At 31.8% G+C, this 22,997-nt stretch overlaps 1 protein-coding gene across 1 annotated transcript in view; it reads right to left on the reverse strand.

The window, feature by feature from the left end:
• Window positions 1-22,997, reverse strand: part of LOC145268827 (rap guanine nucleotide exchange factor 1-like) — a 307,722-nt gene that overhangs the window by 46,729 nt on the left and 237,996 nt on the right. Inside the window, exons 12-13 of the mRNA XM_080124477.1 lie at window positions 20,997-21,168; window positions 19,871-19,946 (exon numbers count right to left, since the gene is read on the reverse strand). Coding sequence (XP_079980603.1) covers window positions 19,871-19,946; window positions 20,997-21,168 — 248 coding nt within the window. The remainder of the gene's footprint in view (window positions 1-19,870; window positions 19,947-20,996; window positions 21,169-22,997) is intronic.

A 22,997-nucleotide genomic window follows, 5' to 3' on the forward strand; every position in this document is an offset into this window, starting at 1 on the left:
AAAAGAATGACATTTGAACCACTATTTCCCCAAAATAAATAATACATCATGCCTAAAACAAGTATTTATTGTAATTTATATCTTTTTATCAAAATAAATTAGCCTTTTGGCTAGAAAGAAAGTGAAGTATCTGTTTTTAATTAAAAAAAAAAACAAATTAACCTTGTGTCTAACACTGCCTTCGTAGGAAGACCAGGAAATAGTAACATCCATATTTGGATTCTTCGGACTACTGTTTTCACTTTGAATGTTATTTTCACAACGTCTCTGTCTATGTAACCTTTGGTCTTCTTCAGGTGTATCATCAAACTCGGTAATGTTTCTGTCGAACTCTTGAATTTCGACAGAATTTCAAATGGAATCCTTTATTTAATCCACAGGGGTAGCATGATCTTGTTCCATCAGCCATGACTGGGTAGAAGTTCTAAATAATTTACAATTGTATTTTTCAGTCACCCACACTGAGAATTGAACCTTCAGAAGAAGTTCACTTTTACAGTTGATTTGTCAGTAGTTAGAATATGTGTAAAAGCGATATTCTAGGGTTGAAGGTTCAATTCTTAGCGTGGCCGATCAAAAAATACAATTGTGAATTACTTAGGACCTCTATCGAGTCATGGCTGAGAGAACAAGAACATGGTACCTCTGAAGCAAATAAAGAGTTCCGTTTGAAATTCCATCCAAATTCCTAAATTCGACAGAAACATTCCCAAGTTCGACAAAACACACCTGAAATAGGCTGGAGGTTACATCGACCGAGACGTGAAAATGACACTCAAGATGAGAATAGTTTGGTGAATCCAAATAAGAAGGATAACCAATCCTCATCTCAAAAATTCAGAAACAAAATAGCAGCATAATTGCGATGGAATGAGTGTAATGTGATTTCCATAACACAAAAAAAAAAAATGCACAACATAAAAACAAACAAAAAAGTCTGACACAGAAATACAACGAATAGACGTGTGAGCAGAAATGAGCACTCGGACAACAACAACAATAAAAAATAGTTTGAGGAAAGAGGCAGGGCAAGGGTATTGACAAAAAAAAAAAAAAAAAAAGAAAGAAAAAGAATTTACCTTAGTGTATGTCTATAGCTCCCCCCACCCCATAAAAAAATCTTTATGTACCTACCCATGATGAAAAAAAAAAAAATTGTACACTAAAAATCACAAAAATTAATCAGTTTTATTTAAAATAAAATAAAATTTCATGGCTAAACGATCAATGATGTTTCAATACCATTTTGTAAATAGTTTGAACGACAAGGGAGATAATACATGCGTACACACACACACACATATATATAACAAACAAATTACAAAAGTCTATATTCCAAATTTCATGTTGACTATCTTACAATTTATTCCTTTAATTATGCTGACATTCACAATTTTTAACAGCAACTGTTTCGTAGCACAATCATTCATTCAATGATTATATCAATCAATGAAGCCATTCTTCCCTTAACTCATCAGCAGAAATAGCAACTACCAATCCATTTAAAGAAAATAAAATGTAATTGGGCATATTATATGCTGTGTAATTACATTTGGGCATGATTACAAAATCCGAAAATTGGAAGAGAAGCTGCAATGACCTTTTATTTTATCTTTTATTACGCCATTTTTTTTTTTTTAAATAGAGATGCAGAATAGATTCATCGATTGATTAAATGAAACAGTTACTGTCAAGAATTATAAATGTCAACGTAATTAAAGGAATACATTGTAAGATGGTCAACAATCATAAAATTTGGAATATAAACTTTAGCTATTTGTTTGTTATATGCTCTGTAATTACATCGAGCTTCATAAATTAAAAATTGGTATAAATAAAAGGTGAAATATAATTGAAAAAAAAAAATCATATTTCCAAAGAAATATATATCTGTGTATGTTTGTGTGTAAAGAGTCACCTCCTCCTAAACTAATGAACGGATCAGTATGAATTTTTTTCATAAATTAAAAATTGGTATAAATAAAAGGTGAAATATAATTGAAAAAAAAAAAATCATATTTCCAAAGAAATATATATCTGTGTATGTTTGTGCGTAAAGAGTCACCTCCTCCTAAACTAATGAACGGATCAGTATGAATTTTTTGAATATATATTTTGAAAAATATGCTGAGTAAATTGGGCAGATTATATATTTTTTGTAAACTTTTAACATTTAGAGAGTGCAATATATAAGATCTGTTTAAAAAAAATTTTTTTTTTTTTAGCGATATTAGCAGTTTCAAATGATGTTTTTGTATTTAATTTCACTACCTTAATGATAAGAGAGTTACCTGCCCTTTGGTTTGCATATAAATGTGTCGCACCTTTTATTGAAGAGACTTTTTCTGGTTTTTTTTTTTTTTTTGAATATTCAAATATTTTTATGTGCATAAAAGTTATCCATGGAAATGCAGGTTTCTGGCTACCAGCTGTCATCATGGAGTATTGCTATCATATTTGGGCTGGTGCATCTGCTACTAGTCTCTCGCATTTAGACAAGGTTCAAAGGAGAGTCACCAATCTGATAAGCCCTGAACTGGCATCTAAGCTTCAGCCTCTGTCCCATCAACGAAATGTTGCATCCCTCTGCCTGTTCTACAAGTATTTTAATGGTGAATGCTCTGACAAACTGCAATTTGTGTGCTTATCTGTTGACTTATTACGCCTATATACATATACACTTATACGTATTTAATAAAAGATTCACTCTGCTTCATAGACGCAACAGGTATTTTCAAATTTCAGTATCTGATTATCTTTACAGTTCTTTTGAGAAAGTCTTTAAATAAAAACGAAACATAAATTTCTGCATTTCCTACTTCCTTCCATTACATTGAATAATTAATTCCATAACTATATATATATATATATATATATATATATATATAGAGAGAGAGAGAGAGAGAGAGAGAGAGAGAGAGAGAGAGAGAGAAAATTAACTTTAAATAAGTGAATTTTTCAGTGAAAATAAATAATCTATCCGGACAGATAAAGCTCTACCTGAATAAGAGGAGCAAGTTATAAGAAACCTTAACCTTTTTTTCAATGATAATGTAATAAAGTTCTCATGTAACTTTAATCCTTACCTCTTTATCTTTTCTTATATATAGTCATTTAGTAAACTATATATTTTTTTATATAATATATAAATTTTTTTTCATCATTATTAATAAATTTTTTATACTTATAGCTAAATTTGTTACTATAATTACTAAATTACTATTATTATTATTACCCATGATCATTGACTATACTATTATTAGAATTATTTTGCATTTATTATTATTATTATTATTATTATTAATATTTTGTTATCTTTATCATCAGCATGAATTTTCGACAGCCTTAATAAACTATGATTCTACAACACTTAAAAAATCATAATCATCACGCCTACATTTTTTTTTTAATAATGCCATCAAATTTAACACTTTATAGAAAGATCTGTTTCATTCTGTCTAGACAATTTCCGGTCAGAGTAATACAAGCTTTCACAGAGCGGTTCGAGGATTCTCCCAACGTTATGTTTCCTCCGGTTGAATAAGGATTCATCTATTTCTACAGTGTGCCCTGGGCCTCCTATCTGCCGGGGATTCCTCAAGAAATACTCCTACACTATGCACTATTTTTTAGTGTTGCCATTTTGAAGGCCCATAAATAGATGATTTTCACTATAGTTGCAATATCTAAATTGGAACATGCAAAAAATGATCCTGTGCGCAATGACATCCACTGTCTACACTAACCACTGTTACACCACACCGTCAGGAGAAGCCATTCTTTATGCAATTTCTTTTTTTTTTTACTAAACATTTATGATTACATTTGTTGTATCTCATTCTTTGGGAAAGCAATTTCTTTTCCTGACAAAAGGAAATTGTTTGCATCAGCGTTTCCATTTGTTTTTCAATCGTGCACAGATTTATTTCCATGGCTGTCATTTTTTTTTTTTCAGTAGTTACTTTCTTCCAATTCGATTGTCGTCTGCTTAGTTACAAACTAAAGTCGGATTAGCGTTTCAACATTTGAACAATGCTCGGCAGACGCCGATGATTGCCGGTCTTGCCCGATCCAGGCTTGATGAGAAATCACGAGGATCCGGGTCAAATTATGCAAGAGTACCTAATATTTTAATTGATGCTGATTTTGTATTTATTATTATAGAGCAAATTCTTTATCATATTGTACCCAATATATAGTGGTGCTTTCAAAAATTAAAAATAGATGAGTTCGTTGCCATCAGCTAAAATTGAAACCAACACACATAGCTCTCCAGCATTATTAATTACCATCTGCATATATATATATATATATATATATATATATATATATATATATGCATATCAAAACTTTAAAAATTAACATAGTTAAATGTATAAATGTTTATTTGCACATGCATAGCATAAAAATAACACGTTTAGCCAAGTTACGCCTGCTAAGTACCAATTTTTTTCAATTTGGACCACTAAGCAGTTATTTTTACTGACTAAAGACAAAATCGAATTTATTCCACAGGCCCGAATCCCTTATATATTAAGTTTCAAGCCTGTAGACCAAAAGTTGACAGTAATTTGGTAGAGACCGTTCCATAGGCAGACAGACAAGGTCACTTTTATATTTATACTATTGTCCATCATAAAATACGCTTAAATATATTTTAATTCATGCAGATTTTGTATTTATTATTATAGAGCCAATTCTCTACTGATTATTATATTGTACCCAATATATATAGTAATTATTTCAAAAGTTATTAAAAAAAAATATGACTTGGGTGCCATCAGCTAGAATCAAAGCTAAATATTTAGCACTCCAGCCTTGGTCTCTACCAATGGAGCTAAAAATTAAGCGATTTCAAGCTATGCATGTATATTTGCACATGTGCAGAAATAACAGGTTTAGTTAACCAACACCTGCCAAGGTGAACTGATTTTTGTTTTTAATTTTGTCCCTTTAACAGCTATTTTTACCAACTAAAAAACTATTCAAAATAGTTTCACAGGTCCAAATTCGCTATATATCAAGTTTCAAGTCTGGAGACCAAAAGTTAGGAGAGGAGTTTGATAGAGACTATTTCACACAGAGACAAGGTCACTTGTGTGTATATATATATATATACACACACATGTGCGTATGCTGGAACTTTTTCGTTCTAAATGCTATGCAATGATGCACAATATAGAAACTATGCATAAATGGAACCAAATCTAATAGTAAAATGAAACCAATCATCCAATAAGAAAAAAAAAAAAAATGCATAATTAAAGCTCACTTTTCGAATAAATAAGCAAATTAGTTCATCCTCTTGAAGTTACTTGCATATCCCTGACTGAGTATATTAAGCTTGTATAAATATATTTTAAATAGAAAAACTAGACATTTAATATCAATGACAATGCAGAAAAAAATCTCAACTTTATAGGCGTGTACATATTATTTAAACTCATTCCCTTTTCCTAGCTCCCATTTGTGAATTATTCCACGGATTTTTGCCTTTTGGATTACTTTGGACCGTCTTCCAATTACGCGATTCATTTGGATTTTACTTGTAGAAATGGAAACTTAACAAACTTTTTTTGGATTTGGATTTTACCGTTATTGGATATTTTACCCTTCACCAGACTATCCATTCATGTGAAATCACCTTTTTCTTCACCATATTTTCTCTGCTTCACTTTTTGTTACCAAGTAAGATCTATGACTTACTTGTAGTTTCATCAAATACTTTTGCAAGCAAAATCCGATCCCGCATTTTGCTAAATCCTACCCTCTGATGAGAAGGAAAGTATTTTTTCAAAACTCGGTAGATTAAGGACTATCCACTTGTTTTGTGCTTCCTTTTTAAAATTAAATATGTTTTTAACTCTTTTTCAAAGTGTTTTTTAACATGTTTTATTAACTACTTGTTCTTTATATATATATATATATATATATATATATACACACACACACACACACACACGTGTAGATTGAAAAAACCCAAAAAAACTAAACCATAATACCAACTTATAAAATGAGTGAGATTGAAAAAAGTGTGGGATCAAATGTTGGGGACGGGAGGAGGCATGCAAGGGATGATTTATGAAACATCCGCATTAGGTGGACCATATTCAGATAGAACACAGCGAGGGTGATCGGAAATTATTGGACAACTTTAAGAAAAAAAAAAAAAAAATTTCTCTAAAAAGTTTAATAAAAGGATTTTTATTTTTTTAAAAAACAATGAGAAGCTTTCGTTGCAATAAAAGAAAGAAAAAGCAAAGAAAAGAAATAAAGAGAAAAGGATACAAAGAAAAAAAGAAAAAGCTAAAAAAAAGAGGATAAAATAAAAAAAAAAAATGGAAAGAACAAGCAGACGACAGTAACAATCGTTTTTAATAAAACTAGTAAATATATGCTTTCTTTAGTCAAATATTTTTGCTAGCACCGGAAGAGAGGAAGTAATACCTGATAAAATGGAATTATGACGAACTAACTTATATTAAATGAATCCCATCACAGACTGCTAGTGTATATATATATATATATATATATATATATATATATATATATATATATATATATATATATATATATATATAAAAGCGAAAATGTGTGTGTACGTATGTTCGCTTTTTGTGTATGTCCGAGAAAAACTTTTTTCCAAGAAGCGATCGGTCGGCTCACTCCTTAAAACTTTATATCACGTTTAAAATGATAATATCTACAAGTTAATGGGCGTCGCCTGTCTATTAAATTTGCCAGAGTTTGAAAAGCTAAATATTCCACATTTTTCAATCGGCGCATGTGAGTTGGGCTTTTTTGTATAATAAAAGCGAAACGAAGCTTAAGACACCGTTCCCGGTGCAATCGCCAGGAACGTCCAAAAGCAATCAGCTTTGATCAATGCACAGACTGCTAGTGTGTATATATATATATATATATATATATATATATATATATATATATATGAACAAATGATTAATAACACATGTTAAAAGACATCTTGAAAAAGAGTTAAAAACATATTTAATTTTAAAAAAGGAAACACAAGTGGATAGTCCTTAATCCGCGGAGTTTCGAAGAAATACTCTCCTTCCCCTTACCTCACCCTTTTTTTTTTTTAACCAAGTAAGATCTGTGACTTACTTGTAGTTTCATTAAATACTTTTATATGCAAAATCCGATCCTGCATTTTGCTAATTCCTGCCCTCTGATGAGAAGGAGAGTATTTCTTCGAAACTCTGCAGATTAAGGACTATCCACTTATCTTGTGTTTCCTTTTTTAAAATTAAATATGTTTTTAACTCTTTTTTAAGATGTCTTTTAACATGTTTTATTAATCATTTGTTCATATTATAAGCTCTATTTCCTTTTTGGTTTTATTGAGCTTTTACATCTGACTGAGTTTATTTTACTTGTAAATATTAACTCTTTAATATTTATAATATATTTTAAGTTTACCATTTTGATTACCTTGGTAAACTTATTGTAATTTTTATTATATATATATATATATATATATATATATATATATATATACACATTAGCAGGCCACACCACATTGCCTGGTTGTAAAATACAGTTAAATGCAGATTTCATATTTATATTAAAGAGCCAATTCTCTATTGATTATTATATTGTACCCAATGTATGCTAGTGATTTCAGAAGTGTAAAAATAAAAATAAAAATATGACATGAGTGCCATCAGCTAGAATCGAAACGAAAACATATAGATTGGAGAGCTATATGTTTTCGCTTCGTTACCATCTGCATTTAGCAGCTATTTTTACCAACTAAAGATCAAATTCCCTGTATATTAAGTGTCAAGTCTGTAGATAGAGGAGTTTGATAGAGACCATTCCTTAGACAAACAAGATTACTTATATATATATATATATATATATATATATATATATATATATATATTTTAAAAAAACAATACATATGCCACTCCCCATTTGGGGGTACCAAATTGGTCAAAGGGAAAATTATTCCCAACTCACATTTAGATAAAAATGCACTTTCGTATAAATAATTGAATTCATTCAAAAAGTATCGCTAACAAAAACAAATAAGCAACATCTACGTAAAACGCAATACATTCAGTAGTCGTGCGAAATAGCCTAGTGAAAGAGGTTTAGGCTACTTATCACGGGGTCCCGATTTTGAATCTCGCTAGATTCAGCCACTCTGATAAGTCATAGACAAAACACATAAGTGGATAATTATATATATATATATATATATATATGTGAATATGATGATTGCAACGTCTTGTTAGACGAGTGCCACTCCCTCAGACATTTAAAATCCATGAGCCTAAATGCCTGAGGGAGTATCTATACAAATATAATGTTACAGAGTCTTAGCTTTGTACGACAGCTAAGTCTCTCTCTCGGTTCAAAATGTTGAGATCTAGTAACAAGCAAGAGCAAGATAGCCAGCAACAAATTAAACTGCAGACCAGCTTAATGCGGGTAATGGTCTTCCGCTTTATGGTTTTTTAAATCAGAGATTTGCTTCTCCTAGAAAGGTTGCCTTCACCACGGCTTACAGGAGCCCTCTCCACCCCAATACACATATACACAAATATACACGGTGCTAGTTGGCCGTTAACCCAGCAAAAGAGTTCATTCATTTTATATATATATATACACACACACACACATTTATGGTTTTTGTGTAAATATTCCAAGAGTAAAGTTTTTTCCAGTTATAGCAAGATAAACAATAATATAATATAAATAGTGCAATACCAAATATACTACATTTGTTTGATGTTCAATGATATTCAGAACATGCATATTATATATATATATATATATATATATATATATATATATATATTTTAAGTTCTGTAACATATACTCTCATGAGAAAATAAAACATGCGGTTCCAAAAATTGTGAATGGAACTTTAAAAAATATATAAGGTTTTCCAAGTTTATTTGTACTCCTTGGATAATAAAAAAATTCTTTATACCTTTTTTTTACAGGTTTTTAATGTCTTGTTTGAAAATTTGAATTAATTTTCAATAATAACATTTTTCTATCAGAATAGAACCCTGAGATACGACGGCCCTAGGATATGATTTTTTTTCAGGTTACAATGTAGAATATGATGTTTTTCCGGCCCTAGTTATGGCATTTGCCTCACCTTACGCTGTCATTTATAATGTTATTTGATTATAAACATGCGTATTATATACAGTACTGTATTTTGTTACTAAATTTTAATGCTGTATGCCAGGGTTCTACTGTGTGTGTGTATATATATATATATATATATATATATATAAATGTTTAAAATATACGCAAATTTTTCGTGTGTCATAATCATGAGTATTCATCATTCATGGATTTGATGTTATCACATTTGTTAACCAATCAGATTTATTTTTATTCACACATTTATTGCAGCCAATATGCACACGTTCATCAGGAAAGAGTTTGCTTGAATTTTACTTCACCACTTCCTTTGTTCATTGACGGAAAAAATGGGGCCATCTTTTCTTTGTGTAAGAAGGTGAGATAGTTTTAATCTGGATGTGTTCAGATATGTCAATTTATATTTTTGTTTATACTAGTTTATTTATTTGTTTATTATGATTATAACATTATTGTTGCTATTATTTTATATTTATTTATTTTATCTTATTTATGTTCTACCATTTATTTTTTGTATGCAGACGTTTGCTATTTCAGTTTGATAAATTTGAAGATTCTTTAAAATTTAAGATGGCTAAGTTTTCATTCAGATACAGTCTTCACTAGTCGTCTAAGTTTCGACATGTACTAGCTTGTTGTACTATTTTCCACCAACTATATATATATATATATATATATATATATATATATATATATATATATATATATATATATATATATATATATATATATATATATATAATTTAAATGAAAAATTTGAAAACTTTGAAGTGTCGAATAAAATGATAAAATCATTTTTTTTATTTACTTTTTTTTTTTGTCTTTTAAGTCCAATATTTCGCTAATAATCAATAATAATTTTTTTACTTCATTTCAGGAAAAAAAAAATCATGGACTGGACTTTCTACCCTGAAGAGGCTATTTATTAGCAAAATTTCTCATTTAAATTTTATTCAAACATAAGTGTCTTCAAAAAGTGTGTGACCATCTTTTATTTTATATATATATATATATAAAATGATGTTATTTAGTTTTTATTTAAATGACACCTTTTGCATATTCATTTTTATAAAATAGATTTTGATAAAAATATTTTCAAGTGAACAATTAATGAAAACACACAAATGGAGACACACACACACACATATATATATATATATATATATATATATATACTCTTTTTTGTTTTTACATAGACAGTAATATGTTGCTACACAGTCATGAGCAGGTTTCATTCAGAGACCTCTTCAGGCGATACAGCTTATACGAAAGCAAAGTTTGCAGACACACACACATATATATATATACATACACACACACAGGCGGACAAACAAATATATCAATTGATAGATAGATAGAAATATCACAAATGAAGGCTTCTCATGTTTGTTTGTAAACATGGGGGAGTGGTTAGTTTCCAATCACAGAGTAGACAAAACCTTACCTTCTTCATTTAACGATTCTCCTTGTGCGCCTTAAGTGTGAAGAAACGATAAGCGTTCTTTTAACGTGGAATTTATTAGTAGCAAAGCAAAACAATGCAACATTTCAAAAAAAGACAAGGGGGGGTATACAATTGTTTGTCACATACTTCAAGGTTTATGGGAAACAAACTCAAGTTTTAAGAAATTGAACAAATTTTCAGAATTCTGTGTATTGAATCAAAAATTGCTCAATTTTGTTAATTTTTAAATGAAAAATCGATTAATTTTTAAATATTCTCTTTTTGAATCAATAATTGTTTAATTTTTTTAAAATTCGCTTTTTTTTTTAAAATCAAAAATTGCTAAATTTTAAAGCATTTTTTAATGAAAAATTGCTTAATTTTGTTAAATTTTTTTTTTTAATTCAGAATTGCTCAATATTTTTAATTTCCTATTTAATGAAAAATTGATTGATTTTTAAAAAAATTATTTTCTTGATTCACAAATTGCTCAATTTAATAATTTTTTTTAATCAAAAATTGATCAATTTCATTAATTTGCCTTTCTACTCGAAAACTGGTCAATATAAAAAAACATTTTCTTGACTCAACTTCAAAAAAACTTTTTAAATTGATTGATTTTAAAAAATTATTTTCTTGATTCAAAAATTGCTCAATTTAATAATTTTTTTGAATAAAAAATTGATCAATTTCATTAAATTCGCCTTTATACTCGAAAACTGATTGATTTAAAAAAATTGAATAAAAAATTGCTCAATTTTTCCAAACTTTGTATTATTGAATTGGAAATTACTCGATATATAATATTCACCGAAGCTGATAAAGTTCAATGAATTGTATTTGCAGGTTTGGTTTATTCATTGACCTTTGTTTTTATTTTCCTCTGGTATATTACCACAACAAACACGCAAAATAAAAAATGACTGACAAATGGGAGAGTCAAACAAATAATCGAGCAGAGGGGAAAAGTTTTTAAAGCAGTCATTCAAAATACAAATTTGAAAGCAGGATTGTATTTTTTTTTGTTTTCTTTTTTTTTATGGGGAGGGGGGATGTTTTAAGCAGACAATTATTCTATAATTGTTTTGTCAAAAAAGAAAATTGAAAGAAAAATTAAGACCAACTTTATTTTATATAGAACTAACTATCCCGACCTGGCATGACTTGGGAGAATATTTATTTACAAGTTGCTTTGTTTTTTATTTATTTATTTTTTTTTTATGGAATGAAAATAAATTTAATATATGGCACATTTTTAGAAATTCACTGATCTTTCAAGCATTTTTCATTGATAGAAGTGGGAGGAAAGAAAATAATAATGGCCCTTTTACTCTTCAGTCAGTAATTTTATAAAAAGAAAGAGTATAGGCCAAAATAGCTTAAATGTTTCAGTGGAGTGATCACTGATGTGTGCTATATTTAGAGACAGAGGTTGTGAGTTCAAACCTCACCAAGAGCATAAATATTTTGATTTTGTCCCTAAATGAACTCTGACTTTTCAAACTTATGAGGTGCCTTCAATAAGTTTCCAGGCGTTTTTGTACAGGCATTTAAAATTTTTGTAGACTCATGAAAATTTTGTATGTTATTGGTATACCTCTTATGAGATGACTGACCAATTTTTATGATTATAGATTCAAATGAACATCTACAGCAGGAATTGGAATACACCCTACGAAAGTCTGATTGTCACAGCTTATAAATTTCAAAAATGCAATCTGGACATGAGGACAATTTAGAAGAACATTCTGCTTTAAACTTGGAAAAATTGACACAGAAACGTATAGAATGCTTTAAACTGCTTTTGGACCAGCTTGCATGAATTGGGTATCAGTTTTTGAGTGGCATAAGAGATTCAAGGAAGGCTGTGAATCTGTGAGAGATGGTGAGAGGTGTAAGGAAGTCAGAATACCAGAGTTGATTGGCCAAATAAAGAATTTCATGGATAAGGACTATTCTGTGGGAATTGTACACACAATTATTCGCAAGGAACTAAAGATGCAGAGGACTTGCACAAAGTTTGTCTCAAGGGTACTCCACCTTGTGGCAGACTATTTGACCAAGACGTGCATCAAGGCAGTTCCTTACCCTCCCTGAAGTCAAAACTTTGCTCTCTGTGACTTTTGGTTATTCCCTAAGCTCAAGGAAAACCTTAGAGGCTGTGGTTATAAGACAATCAAGAGGATGTAAGAAAGTGTGATGAGGATTATTGACACGCTCGCACACGCTTCGATGGGGCCTTCTATAAGTTGTTGGAATGATACGACACGTGCATTGCAGCCGGAGAAGATTACTTCTAAGAGGACTAGAGTTCCATATGTGTACTATCAATAAAAGTGCCCATACGAAAAAAAAGTTTGGAAACTTATTGAAAACATCTTGCACAATATTAAGCAAATTATTTAGTTTTGCTTCTTTTTTTTTTTTTTATGTAATTTATAAAAATTAGATCTCCCAGGCAATCTCAGATAGTCCTTCTAGTGTATATATAAGATAATAAAATATGCTGATTGCAATTTATGAATTTACTTCTATGTAAACATTTCAATTTAATTCGACAAAGTTTATTTAGTGAAACATTTTCTGATTGGTGTATTTTGGAATTATTAAATTTTCCGTTTTGACAAAGCATTGACAACCCTTCAGTCTTTTCAACAAGGATATAAAATTTTGATAAAAAAAAAAGAAAGAAATATGGTGAAACTTAATTTGAACATCTCGAAACTCTTTTTTCGTTTATAATACCCGCGTTACCATAAAAAATGTCTGTCATTTAGCTCAATAATATAACACAGGCCCAAGCACATGCACGTCTAATTTGCATAACTATGTTTTACACAATTCATAATAAATTAATACTTGGTGTTATTCATTTGTAATTTCATTGTCCTATTTTTTCCTATATATGTGCAATGATTTTGGCAATATTTACAGTAATTAATTACTCGTTTGTATAAATGATCACACCACAAATAACAAGACTGTCTTGTCAGTGGAATGCTCTGGGTTCAATCCTGGATAGACGAAATATGTTGCAACCCTTTTTTTTCTCTTGAACTCACATGACGGTGGCTACACAAATACTTTTCTTGATCCGAATGAAACAGGTAAATCTTTCATTTTTGATGATTCCTTCTTGTGTTTAATTTGTTTTTCCTTTTGTCTTTTATACATCCTGTCTCCATGACATTTCATGATTATATCAATTTTTTTATCCTCATATTTATATATAAGTGATGGAATGATTCCAAATTTTTTCCCAGTTCAGATACAAATATTAATTGTGTTTTAAATTCAGGATTCTGATACAATTACCGATTCCAATTCTTTTACAATCATTAAATATTTAGCTATAGAGTTGTTGTTTTTTTTTTACCGTAAAAACACCTGTGATATAAAGTATAATATAAAAATACTCTTATAAGGCTGATTTATAGATTTTAATTTATACTGGCAGTTTAAAACCAATACATATTTACCATTTTATCTCTAGGACAAGCAATAAAAAATCCAGTCTTAAACAAAACAAACCAGATAAGAAACAATTAAAAGAATCGTTTTTGGCATCAGAAAATAGGCACAATTTTTTGTTTTATTCTTATATCTCAAAATAACAACTTTAAAGATTTACTCTTGACAAAAAATGAAAATTATATATATATATATATATATATATATATATATATATATATATATATATATATATATAAAAAGTTTTCTGATGAGAAGCATTAGCTTTTGAAATGCCTAGGTATAAAGAGCATTTATAGCTTTTCTTAACAAATTATGTTTTCTTCCTCATTGAACTGATAAATAAATCAATGTATACATATTTACTTTATTGGATATAAATTATAATTATTTCCGCCCCTTAACAGTTTTTAACCAGTTTTTTAACAGTTAAGCACTGTCTGTTAAATAAAAATTTGGTCAGTTTTCGTTCCAGATTTCTACTTCTCGGTCACTTGATCACTGTAGATCGTGTTTAATAACGTTTATGCTTCTATTTTGACTTTACATTTTACTTAACTCTCGCTGCGGTTTACGGTCGTCTTGGGTTATGTCCCTTGCTAATGGAGTCATAAATGGCTTCGTAGCTGGGTTTGAATCCTATGACCAGCAGCCGTCGTGACTTCCTGCACTGATGATTCCGAAAATTCTCCTGTGCGTGTATTTTCTATTACATTTATATTAGAAGACACATATATATATATATATATATATATATATATGTCTTCTAAAATATAAAAGGCAAAACTTCTAACAGATGCGTCAGAACATGAAAAAATCGGTATCGTTTTAAAGCTTGGTCTCTTGGATGACAAATATTAAAAAATTGGCCAAAAACGTTAATTTCTTCACTCTCAACTGGGCCATTTTTCACAGGGGGGGGGGGTCGATTTTTTTGCGTCAACATTTTCACTGACTACCCTTAATGCGAATGCTTGCAACTTTCGGTTTTGCCATGGACGCATCAGCAAAGACGTTAGATTTTTTTTTCACCTTCTTTTCCTTCTTCGCGTTACGGGTTCGAGCCTGCCTGCCTACTACCACTTTTTTTTCTTTTAGCACCTATCTCTACCCGGGCTGCCTACTGTTGTTTTGATCCTCCCTCCCCACACCCGGGCAATACTGGGTATCCCTGCTAATGTATAAATATTATTTCAAAAATACATTCATAATACAAAAATTCCAGAATAACAAAGCTTTTCGTGTGAGGAAAATATTACAAATTTCGATAGTAATTAACTTTGTTTTTCTTTTCTTTTTTTAAAGCTGAAGATTATGAAATGTTAAAACTAAGTTTCACCAATGACCGAGGAAAGCATTTTTGGGGACTATCAAGTAACATATTCAACAGAAAGAAACGGACAAAATGCGTGAAATGGTTTCATGGAAGATGATAATATAAATTGAGATACAACATATTCTAAACATCACTTACACAGATTCTTAAAATTCTAATAAAAAAAAAAAAAGCACTTTTGAGCATCGACTAATAACACTTGATCAGCACCTTCGGATTCTAATAAAAGTTTGACTAGCAGGAAAAAACAGTTGAACAGAATCGGTAAAGTTGTTAAAACTTATACTCACCACTTTTACCTGAAAAATTTAAAAAAAAAAAAAAAAAAAAAAAGAGTTAGAAAAAATTAAATTTGTAAAAATCAGCAGGTTACAATTTTTTCAATTAATTCCCTATTATGTTTTGATTTTCTGATAGTGTCTTGATATTTTTGGGGATCTTCAATTTATTTTTTTTTTTTTTACAAGGTGGTCACCACTTATCAAGGCCCGGAAGCCACTCAGGGATAAGGATTATTGCATGTACAGTACGTTAGTGTGGAGATTTAATAAAGTGTCTATTTACATCCAGGTTGTAGTCAGGTGGGAAGCAGGCAGACAGAACAGAGTTCCACAGGCATGCAATTCGAAGAAAGAAACTTTGTTTATGGAATCTACGTGTTGATTTAGGCACAGATAAAGAGTGGGGAAAATTTTTGACAGTGGTTTCAGCTAGACGGGTGTTTTTCATAAAAGATTGGTGAGGGGGGGGGCAGAGATTGGAGCTCAGACGAGCAACTACCATGGAAGTAACAATAAAACAAAGATAGGCTCGCAAAGTCTCTTCTGTGGGGGAGAGGTTGTAGGGAAGAGAAAAGGGCATCCCTCACTAAGCCGCGAAGTCTATTTTGTACTCTGTCAAGGCGGGATAGGCCGTTTTTAGCAGCTCCTGCCCAGATATGGCAGCAGTATTCCATCCTTGGATGTACTTGGCTTTTATATAGATAGAGAATTGCATACGTAGTGAGATATCTTCTGGAGCGGTAGAAGGAACCCACCATCTTTCCAGCGACCCTGGCAACAGACTTGATGTACGTGTTCCATTTCATATCAGGAGTAAAGGTCAAGCCCAGAAGCTTGTCAAAACATTGAGCTTCTCCTAGGCGAGAGCCATCCATTACAATTGATATCTTCTGGAGCGGTAGAAGGATCCACCATATAAACTAACTTTTTCGACATTACTATAATCCCTTCACATATCAGATTGCAACTGCTTCATTTTGGACCTTACGGAGTACGATTTCAAGAATTGTTTGATACTTTGAAATTCAACCAACTTTTTTGAGCTTTGGGTTAGCCATACTCAGGGATCTTATTTGGGCTGGGAATACTATGTAATTTTGAATATTAAGTCAGAGTTTACTTGTAGGGAAAAGTAGCCTACAGCCAGGTTGTCATGACAAACTTCTGTACAGAGAGACCTTAGACACTCACGGATAATAGGCATTCAAGTTCTGTTTTGTAGAAAACAAAAATGGTTGTTTTCGTTTCTGGTTTTGCAAAACATGATTGAGTTTTACAAAACAAAAGGAAAAAATAATTCTGATTTGATAGCAGCAGGTTAAGAAATTGACACAAAAAACTTTTACTAAAAAAAATGACTGAATTTTTTTTTTTTACATGGGGGTCACGACTTATCAAGGCCAGAAGGCCACTCAGGGATAAGGGTTATTGCGTGTACAGTAATCAATGGGATAATATTGTAGTAATCGTTAGTAATGGAGATTTGATAGAGTGTCTTACTACTGGGGGGCGGTTTGCCAGGAGTTTGTTTATGTTGGACTTGAAGACGTCCAAGTTGTAGTCAGGTGGGAAACAGGCAAGTGGCAGAGAGTTCCACTGGCGTGCAGTTCTAAGAAAGAAGCTCTGCTCATGGAATCTACATTTGGATTTAGGCACAGATAAAGAGTGGGGAAAATTATTGACAGTAGTTTCAGCCAGACGGGTGTTTATCGTGAAAGATTGGCGAGGGGGGATGAGGGATTGGAGCTCAGACGAGCAACTACCATGGAAATAACGATAAAACAAAGATAGGCTCGCAACGTCTCTTCTGTGGGGGAGAGGTTGTAGGGAAGAGAAAAGGGCATCCCTCACTAAGCCGCGAAGTCTATTTTGTACTCTGTCAAGGCGGGATAGGCCCTTTTTTAGCAGCTCCTGCCCAGATGTGACAGCAGTATTCCATCCTTGGACGTACTTGGCTTTTATATAGATAGAAAATTGCATCAGTAGTTAGATATCTTCTGGAGCGGTAGAAGGATCCCACCATTTTCCCAGCGTCCCTGGCAACAGATTTGCTATTACACTAAAAGGGTTGATATGCCGTAAAAAAAACAAAAAAAAACAACCAAACCAAACACCATAAATAAATATTGAAAGATACAGAACTTGAAACATAAATGCTTTTTCAAAATTACCAAATTCAGCATTAAATAATATGAAAGGGGTTGATATGCCATAAAACAAAACAACCAAACCAAACACTGTCAATAAATATCTGAAGATATAAAAAACTCAAAACATAAAAACTTATACTAAAATTATTCGATTTGCTATTAAATAATCCTAAAAGGGGTTGATATGCTGTAAAAAAAATAACCAACAACAGATAAGAACAGGTCAACTGTGCTTTTTATAGAAAGTGCAGTCATTCTTATAAGTCATTTTATTTATTCTATTCATCAAAAAGCTTGACTATAACAAAAAGCTTGAACATTAGCTCCTTTTGCACTTAGTGAAGTGGCCAATGCTGGCATATTGATAGCTGCCATGTTTGAAGAGAGACACAGACTATATAGATTGTGTCTGTCCTTTGTAAAACGAACAATATGTCTCTGGTGTAGACAATCAAGTCATCGAATTTTGTGCGTAAATGGTGCACGAGAACTGATGCAGCCAGAGTGAAGAAAATGACAGTGAAGAAAGAGATTCAACTTTTTTTTTTTTACGTCATATAGTCACCACTCATCAAGACCTAGAGGCAACTCAAGGTTAATGGGGACCGTGATATCGGAAATTTGATAATTTATTTTATTTTAGAGGACTGTTCAAGAACCTGTTCATGTTGGACTTAAAACTGACTATGTTATAGTCAGCTGGGAAGTATCTCCATGTTATTGTGTTCCAAAATGGATCAGTAAGTGACAACATAATTGGAAATAGATGAAAAATATACTTAATCATGGCGATGGATAGAAATTATTAATTCAGAGATGAATAAAAAAAAAACACTTATTCAGAGAGATGGATAAAAATTTTATTTATTTATTGTGGACTATTATCCTCATTTTTATTAGTTGTTTCATAACGTTTCAGCCAACTATTCCTCTGGCCTTCGTCAGGTGTTGTTTCACAACGTTTCGGCCAACTATTCCTCTGGCCTTTGTCAGGTGGTCATGAAACAACAACTAATAAAGATGAGGATAATAGTCCGCAATAAATAAATTAATAAATAATACTCATCCCATATTAATTTATTTTTATTTCGGACTATTATTCTCATCTTTATTAGTTGTTGTTTTTTTCATCTTTTATTGGATTGTTTATTCACAACGTTTCGGCCAACTAATTCCTCTGGCCTTCGTCAGGTGGTAACCGCGACGGATAGGAACTTCGAATCTCCTAACTGCATTCTCAGCCATCACTGCCATCCATAGTTGTTGTCATCCTATCCGTCGCGGTTACCATCTGACGAAGGCCAGAGGAATTAGTTGGCCGAAACGTGAATAAACAATCCAATAAAAGATGAAAAAAACAACAACTAATATAGATGAGAATAATAGTCCGAAATAAAAATAAATTAATATATATAATGCTCATCTCAAAAAATGAATTCCAATTAAGGAATAATATATATATACCAATCGGTACAGACCCGACTATGGAAGATCAGATAATAAATAAACGTGGATTTATAAGATCAAAGAATCCAACCTTGATCGCCCTTCGGGGCCCGTGGCGCAGTTGATAGAGACGTTGAATCTCTACAGTTCCAGATGAACATTGTCTGAAGATAGCGGTTTCAATCTCACCCAAAGCGTGCCAGAGGTTAATTGGCCAAAAATGTGGTGAGACGACAACAACTACGGATGGCAGTGATGGCTGAGAATGCAGTTAGGAGATTCAAAGTTCCTATCCGTCGCGGTTACCACCTGACGAAGGCCAGAGGAATTAGTTGGCCGAAACGTTGTGAATAAACAATCCGATAAAAAGATGGAAAACAACTAATAAAGATGAGACTAGTAGTCCGACATAAAAATAAATTAATATATATAATGCTCATCTAAAAATGAATTCCAATTAAGGAATAATATATAAATACTCATCCCAATAATAAATTCTAATTAAAATATATATATATATAATTTACTTATTCAGAGAGATGAATAAAAAAAAAAACTTATTTACTGAGATAGATAGAAAAAATATACTTACCACTTTTGCTTGCGACAGTGGCGTGCACCAGGAGAGCATCAACTGACCCTCCTCTAATTTCCGGACCATCTTCTCCCTGAAAAATGGAAAAAATAAATCATAAAAAAAGGGAAGTTCCTTTATGGCAGTCGTACCCATGCTAAATAATCAAAGGTACGTTCACTAGTATACTGCTGATGACTTGGATTCGAATGCGAACATCAACACGTACACTTGTAACCGGGGTTATGGGGTTGATGTGTGCACTCAGATGCCACCTTGACCTGCAGTAGTTTGTAGCAGATGTGACATCACATGGCTCAAAGTGAGAGGGAGCAAGAGAAGCAAAGATTTTATTGAGAAGCGTTAAGTGAACAGTATACGTTTAAGTAATAAATGACAGAAAAAAAGGGTGAAATAATTTTTGTTATCTTTTTTTATGGAAATTGCTCCAGAAAAGACGTGAAGCCACTTGATGTAAGGAACTAAAAAAAAAAAAAAAATTTTTTTAATTATGTAAAGGTCAAAAAATTATGGTAAGATCAGAAAGTTATGCTATGGTAAAAAAAAAAAACTAATAAAAAAATTAAGTGCTAAATGGATTGATTTCGGCCCGGAAAACAGCAATTATTCCCCTTTTGTCAGAAACATCGCTCATGGAACATGAGGACTAAAGGACAAAATAAGGGACACGAGAGTTACAAGGTTGCCGAAAGTAAACCCAAGGTCTACTTTCTACTCTCCACTGTTAGATGGATAGATTCCAACCCAGAAACAGCAATGGAATATGAGGACTAAAAGACAAGAAAAAAAGGGAAACAAAGTCATGAGACTGCTGAAGGTAAACCCAACATCCATTTCTATTCTATTTCAAGTTTCATAATATAAAGAAAAATTAGCAATGAGATGGCCAACTCAAGGCATAGCTTGCGACGGTAAAAACACATGGAATCGCGTTTTCGGTTTCCAATACTGGAATCATAAATGGCTAGACCATACGTACCACTGGCTCTGTTGTTGATTGTTGAGGGTGGGTGGCATTGACATGTGATGTAGTTAACACCATTAGAGCCTACACAGCCCATCCCGTGGGGGTGCAAGTAACTATGGTAATTGAAAATCTAAACAAGAATTGACGGCTACTTACTGGTCTTTTACGGATCAGTTGATCGGAGACATCGATATCATCGAGCGGTTTTAATTCTATGAAATCGGAATCTTCTACTTCTTTTTGCATTTCTGTTTTGGGAGACACGGATTTTTCAGGTTGTTTGGTCGGTTCACTAACTTCAGCAGGGGCTGATGATCGCTTCAGTTCCCTGAAAGAAAATAAAAAATGGCTATGATAGTGCAGGCAAAAGAACAACAATTAAATCTCAATTTGACCTTTACCGGTCACAGTGCTATTATTTAGTTACTAAAAGCCTAAGGATGTAAATGGTGTGTGTGAATATATATATATATATATATATATATATATATATATACACACACACACACACACAGTGTATCACAAAAGTGAGTACACCCCTCACATTTCTTCAAATATTTAATTTAAGTATATGTCTTCATGGAACAACACTGAAAAAATGATATTTTGACACAATGACAAGTAATCAGTCTGCAGAATATATAACAGAGTTAATTTATTTTCCCCTCAAAATATAGCCATTAAAAGCTAAATAGGATTGTACTCAAGTTTCTTAGGGGTGTACTCACTTTTATTGCCAGGGATTTAGCTTTTAATGGCTATATTTTGAGTTAGTATGTTATATATATGCTGCAGACAGGTAACGTAAGAACTTAATTTTTGTCCATCGCCACTCATGCTAAATTTTCTCTCCTCCAAATTTGAAAAGGTCTAAAACCTTTTTAGTTTTTGTACCTGATGATACCTAATATGATTGAAACATTGTAGCAAGATATGACTGTATTTACATGAAAAAAAAAAATAAATAAAAAAAACATAACTTGCTCTCTTATGATTGAGCACTATCGACGACCCTTGTTGAAATTCAATTATTTTGAAGTTTTGGATATCTTCCCACCGGAAAGAGAGATATATATATATATATATATATATATATATATATATATATATAATATGAAAGAGAGAAAAAAAAACAACTATTAAGCTATATTTCAGATATTATTCATTTTACTGTTCATTTTTTCCAAATCCAAAACTTCAGTACATTTTGACAAACCGTTTTGTCGACAGACAAACAATCAAAATTAATGTTAATTCAGGATTCTTCGCTCATTTGCTCTTCAGAAATATAAAGTCTGCCTCCAGCAAAACCTCTAATATAAAAGCGTTTTTATATTAGAGATTTTGCTGGAGGCAGACTTTATATTTTTGAAGTGCAAATGATCGAAAAATCTTGAATTAACATTAATTTTGGTTATTTGTCTATAGACAAAACGGTGTGTGCATGTGTGTGTGCATTTTTTTTGTATCTCTGGCAAAGGCTTTCTCAGGGGGTGGTGGTGGGGGGCTCGGAGAAGTCACAAATTTTTAGAACTTTTTATATGCTCCCCAGATTATAATATCTCTCATTTGAGTGACTTTTACGCACTATTTTCGGGCTATTTTTTGTTTTCATGTGTTTGTTTGACTTTTTCGTATTAAAGTAAAATTCAAGAAAAAAATCAATTCGCTGGCCTTTGTGGCCAGCAGGTGTTGAAGGCACTCATCTTTGATCACTGTGGGGAATACCCTTCATATCAGACAATTGCTATTCATTAAGACACTGCCAGAGCTCCCCCTTCTTGGGGGTCATATTCATCTTTTCATAATCTTTAAAAAGGTTTCCCTGTGATTGCGTAGGTATGGAGGATGGACATACAATACGGAACAGAATGATAAGAAGTTTGTGACTGTATAGTTCAACAAGGGACACCATTTCCTGCCGGCGTTTCGTAATAGTTACTCGAATGCAATTCTACGAATGGCAGTTAATGCCACAGGTTTTGGAAATCCTTCAGACTATGGTAAGTCATCATTTAGTGGAACTTTTAATCCTTCAGACTATGGTAAGTCATCATTTAGTGGAACTTTTAATCCTTCAGACTATGGTAAGTCATCATTTAGTGGAACTTTTAATCCTTCAGACTATGGTAAGTCATCATTTAGTGGAACTTTTAA

This window comes from Euprymna scolopes, chromosome 44, assembly GCF_053919585.1.
Source record: "Euprymna scolopes isolate OS-2025 chromosome 44, ASM5391958v1, whole genome shotgun sequence".
Classification (NCBI taxonomy): Eukaryota; Metazoa; Mollusca; class Cephalopoda; order Sepiida; family Sepiolidae; genus Euprymna; species Euprymna scolopes.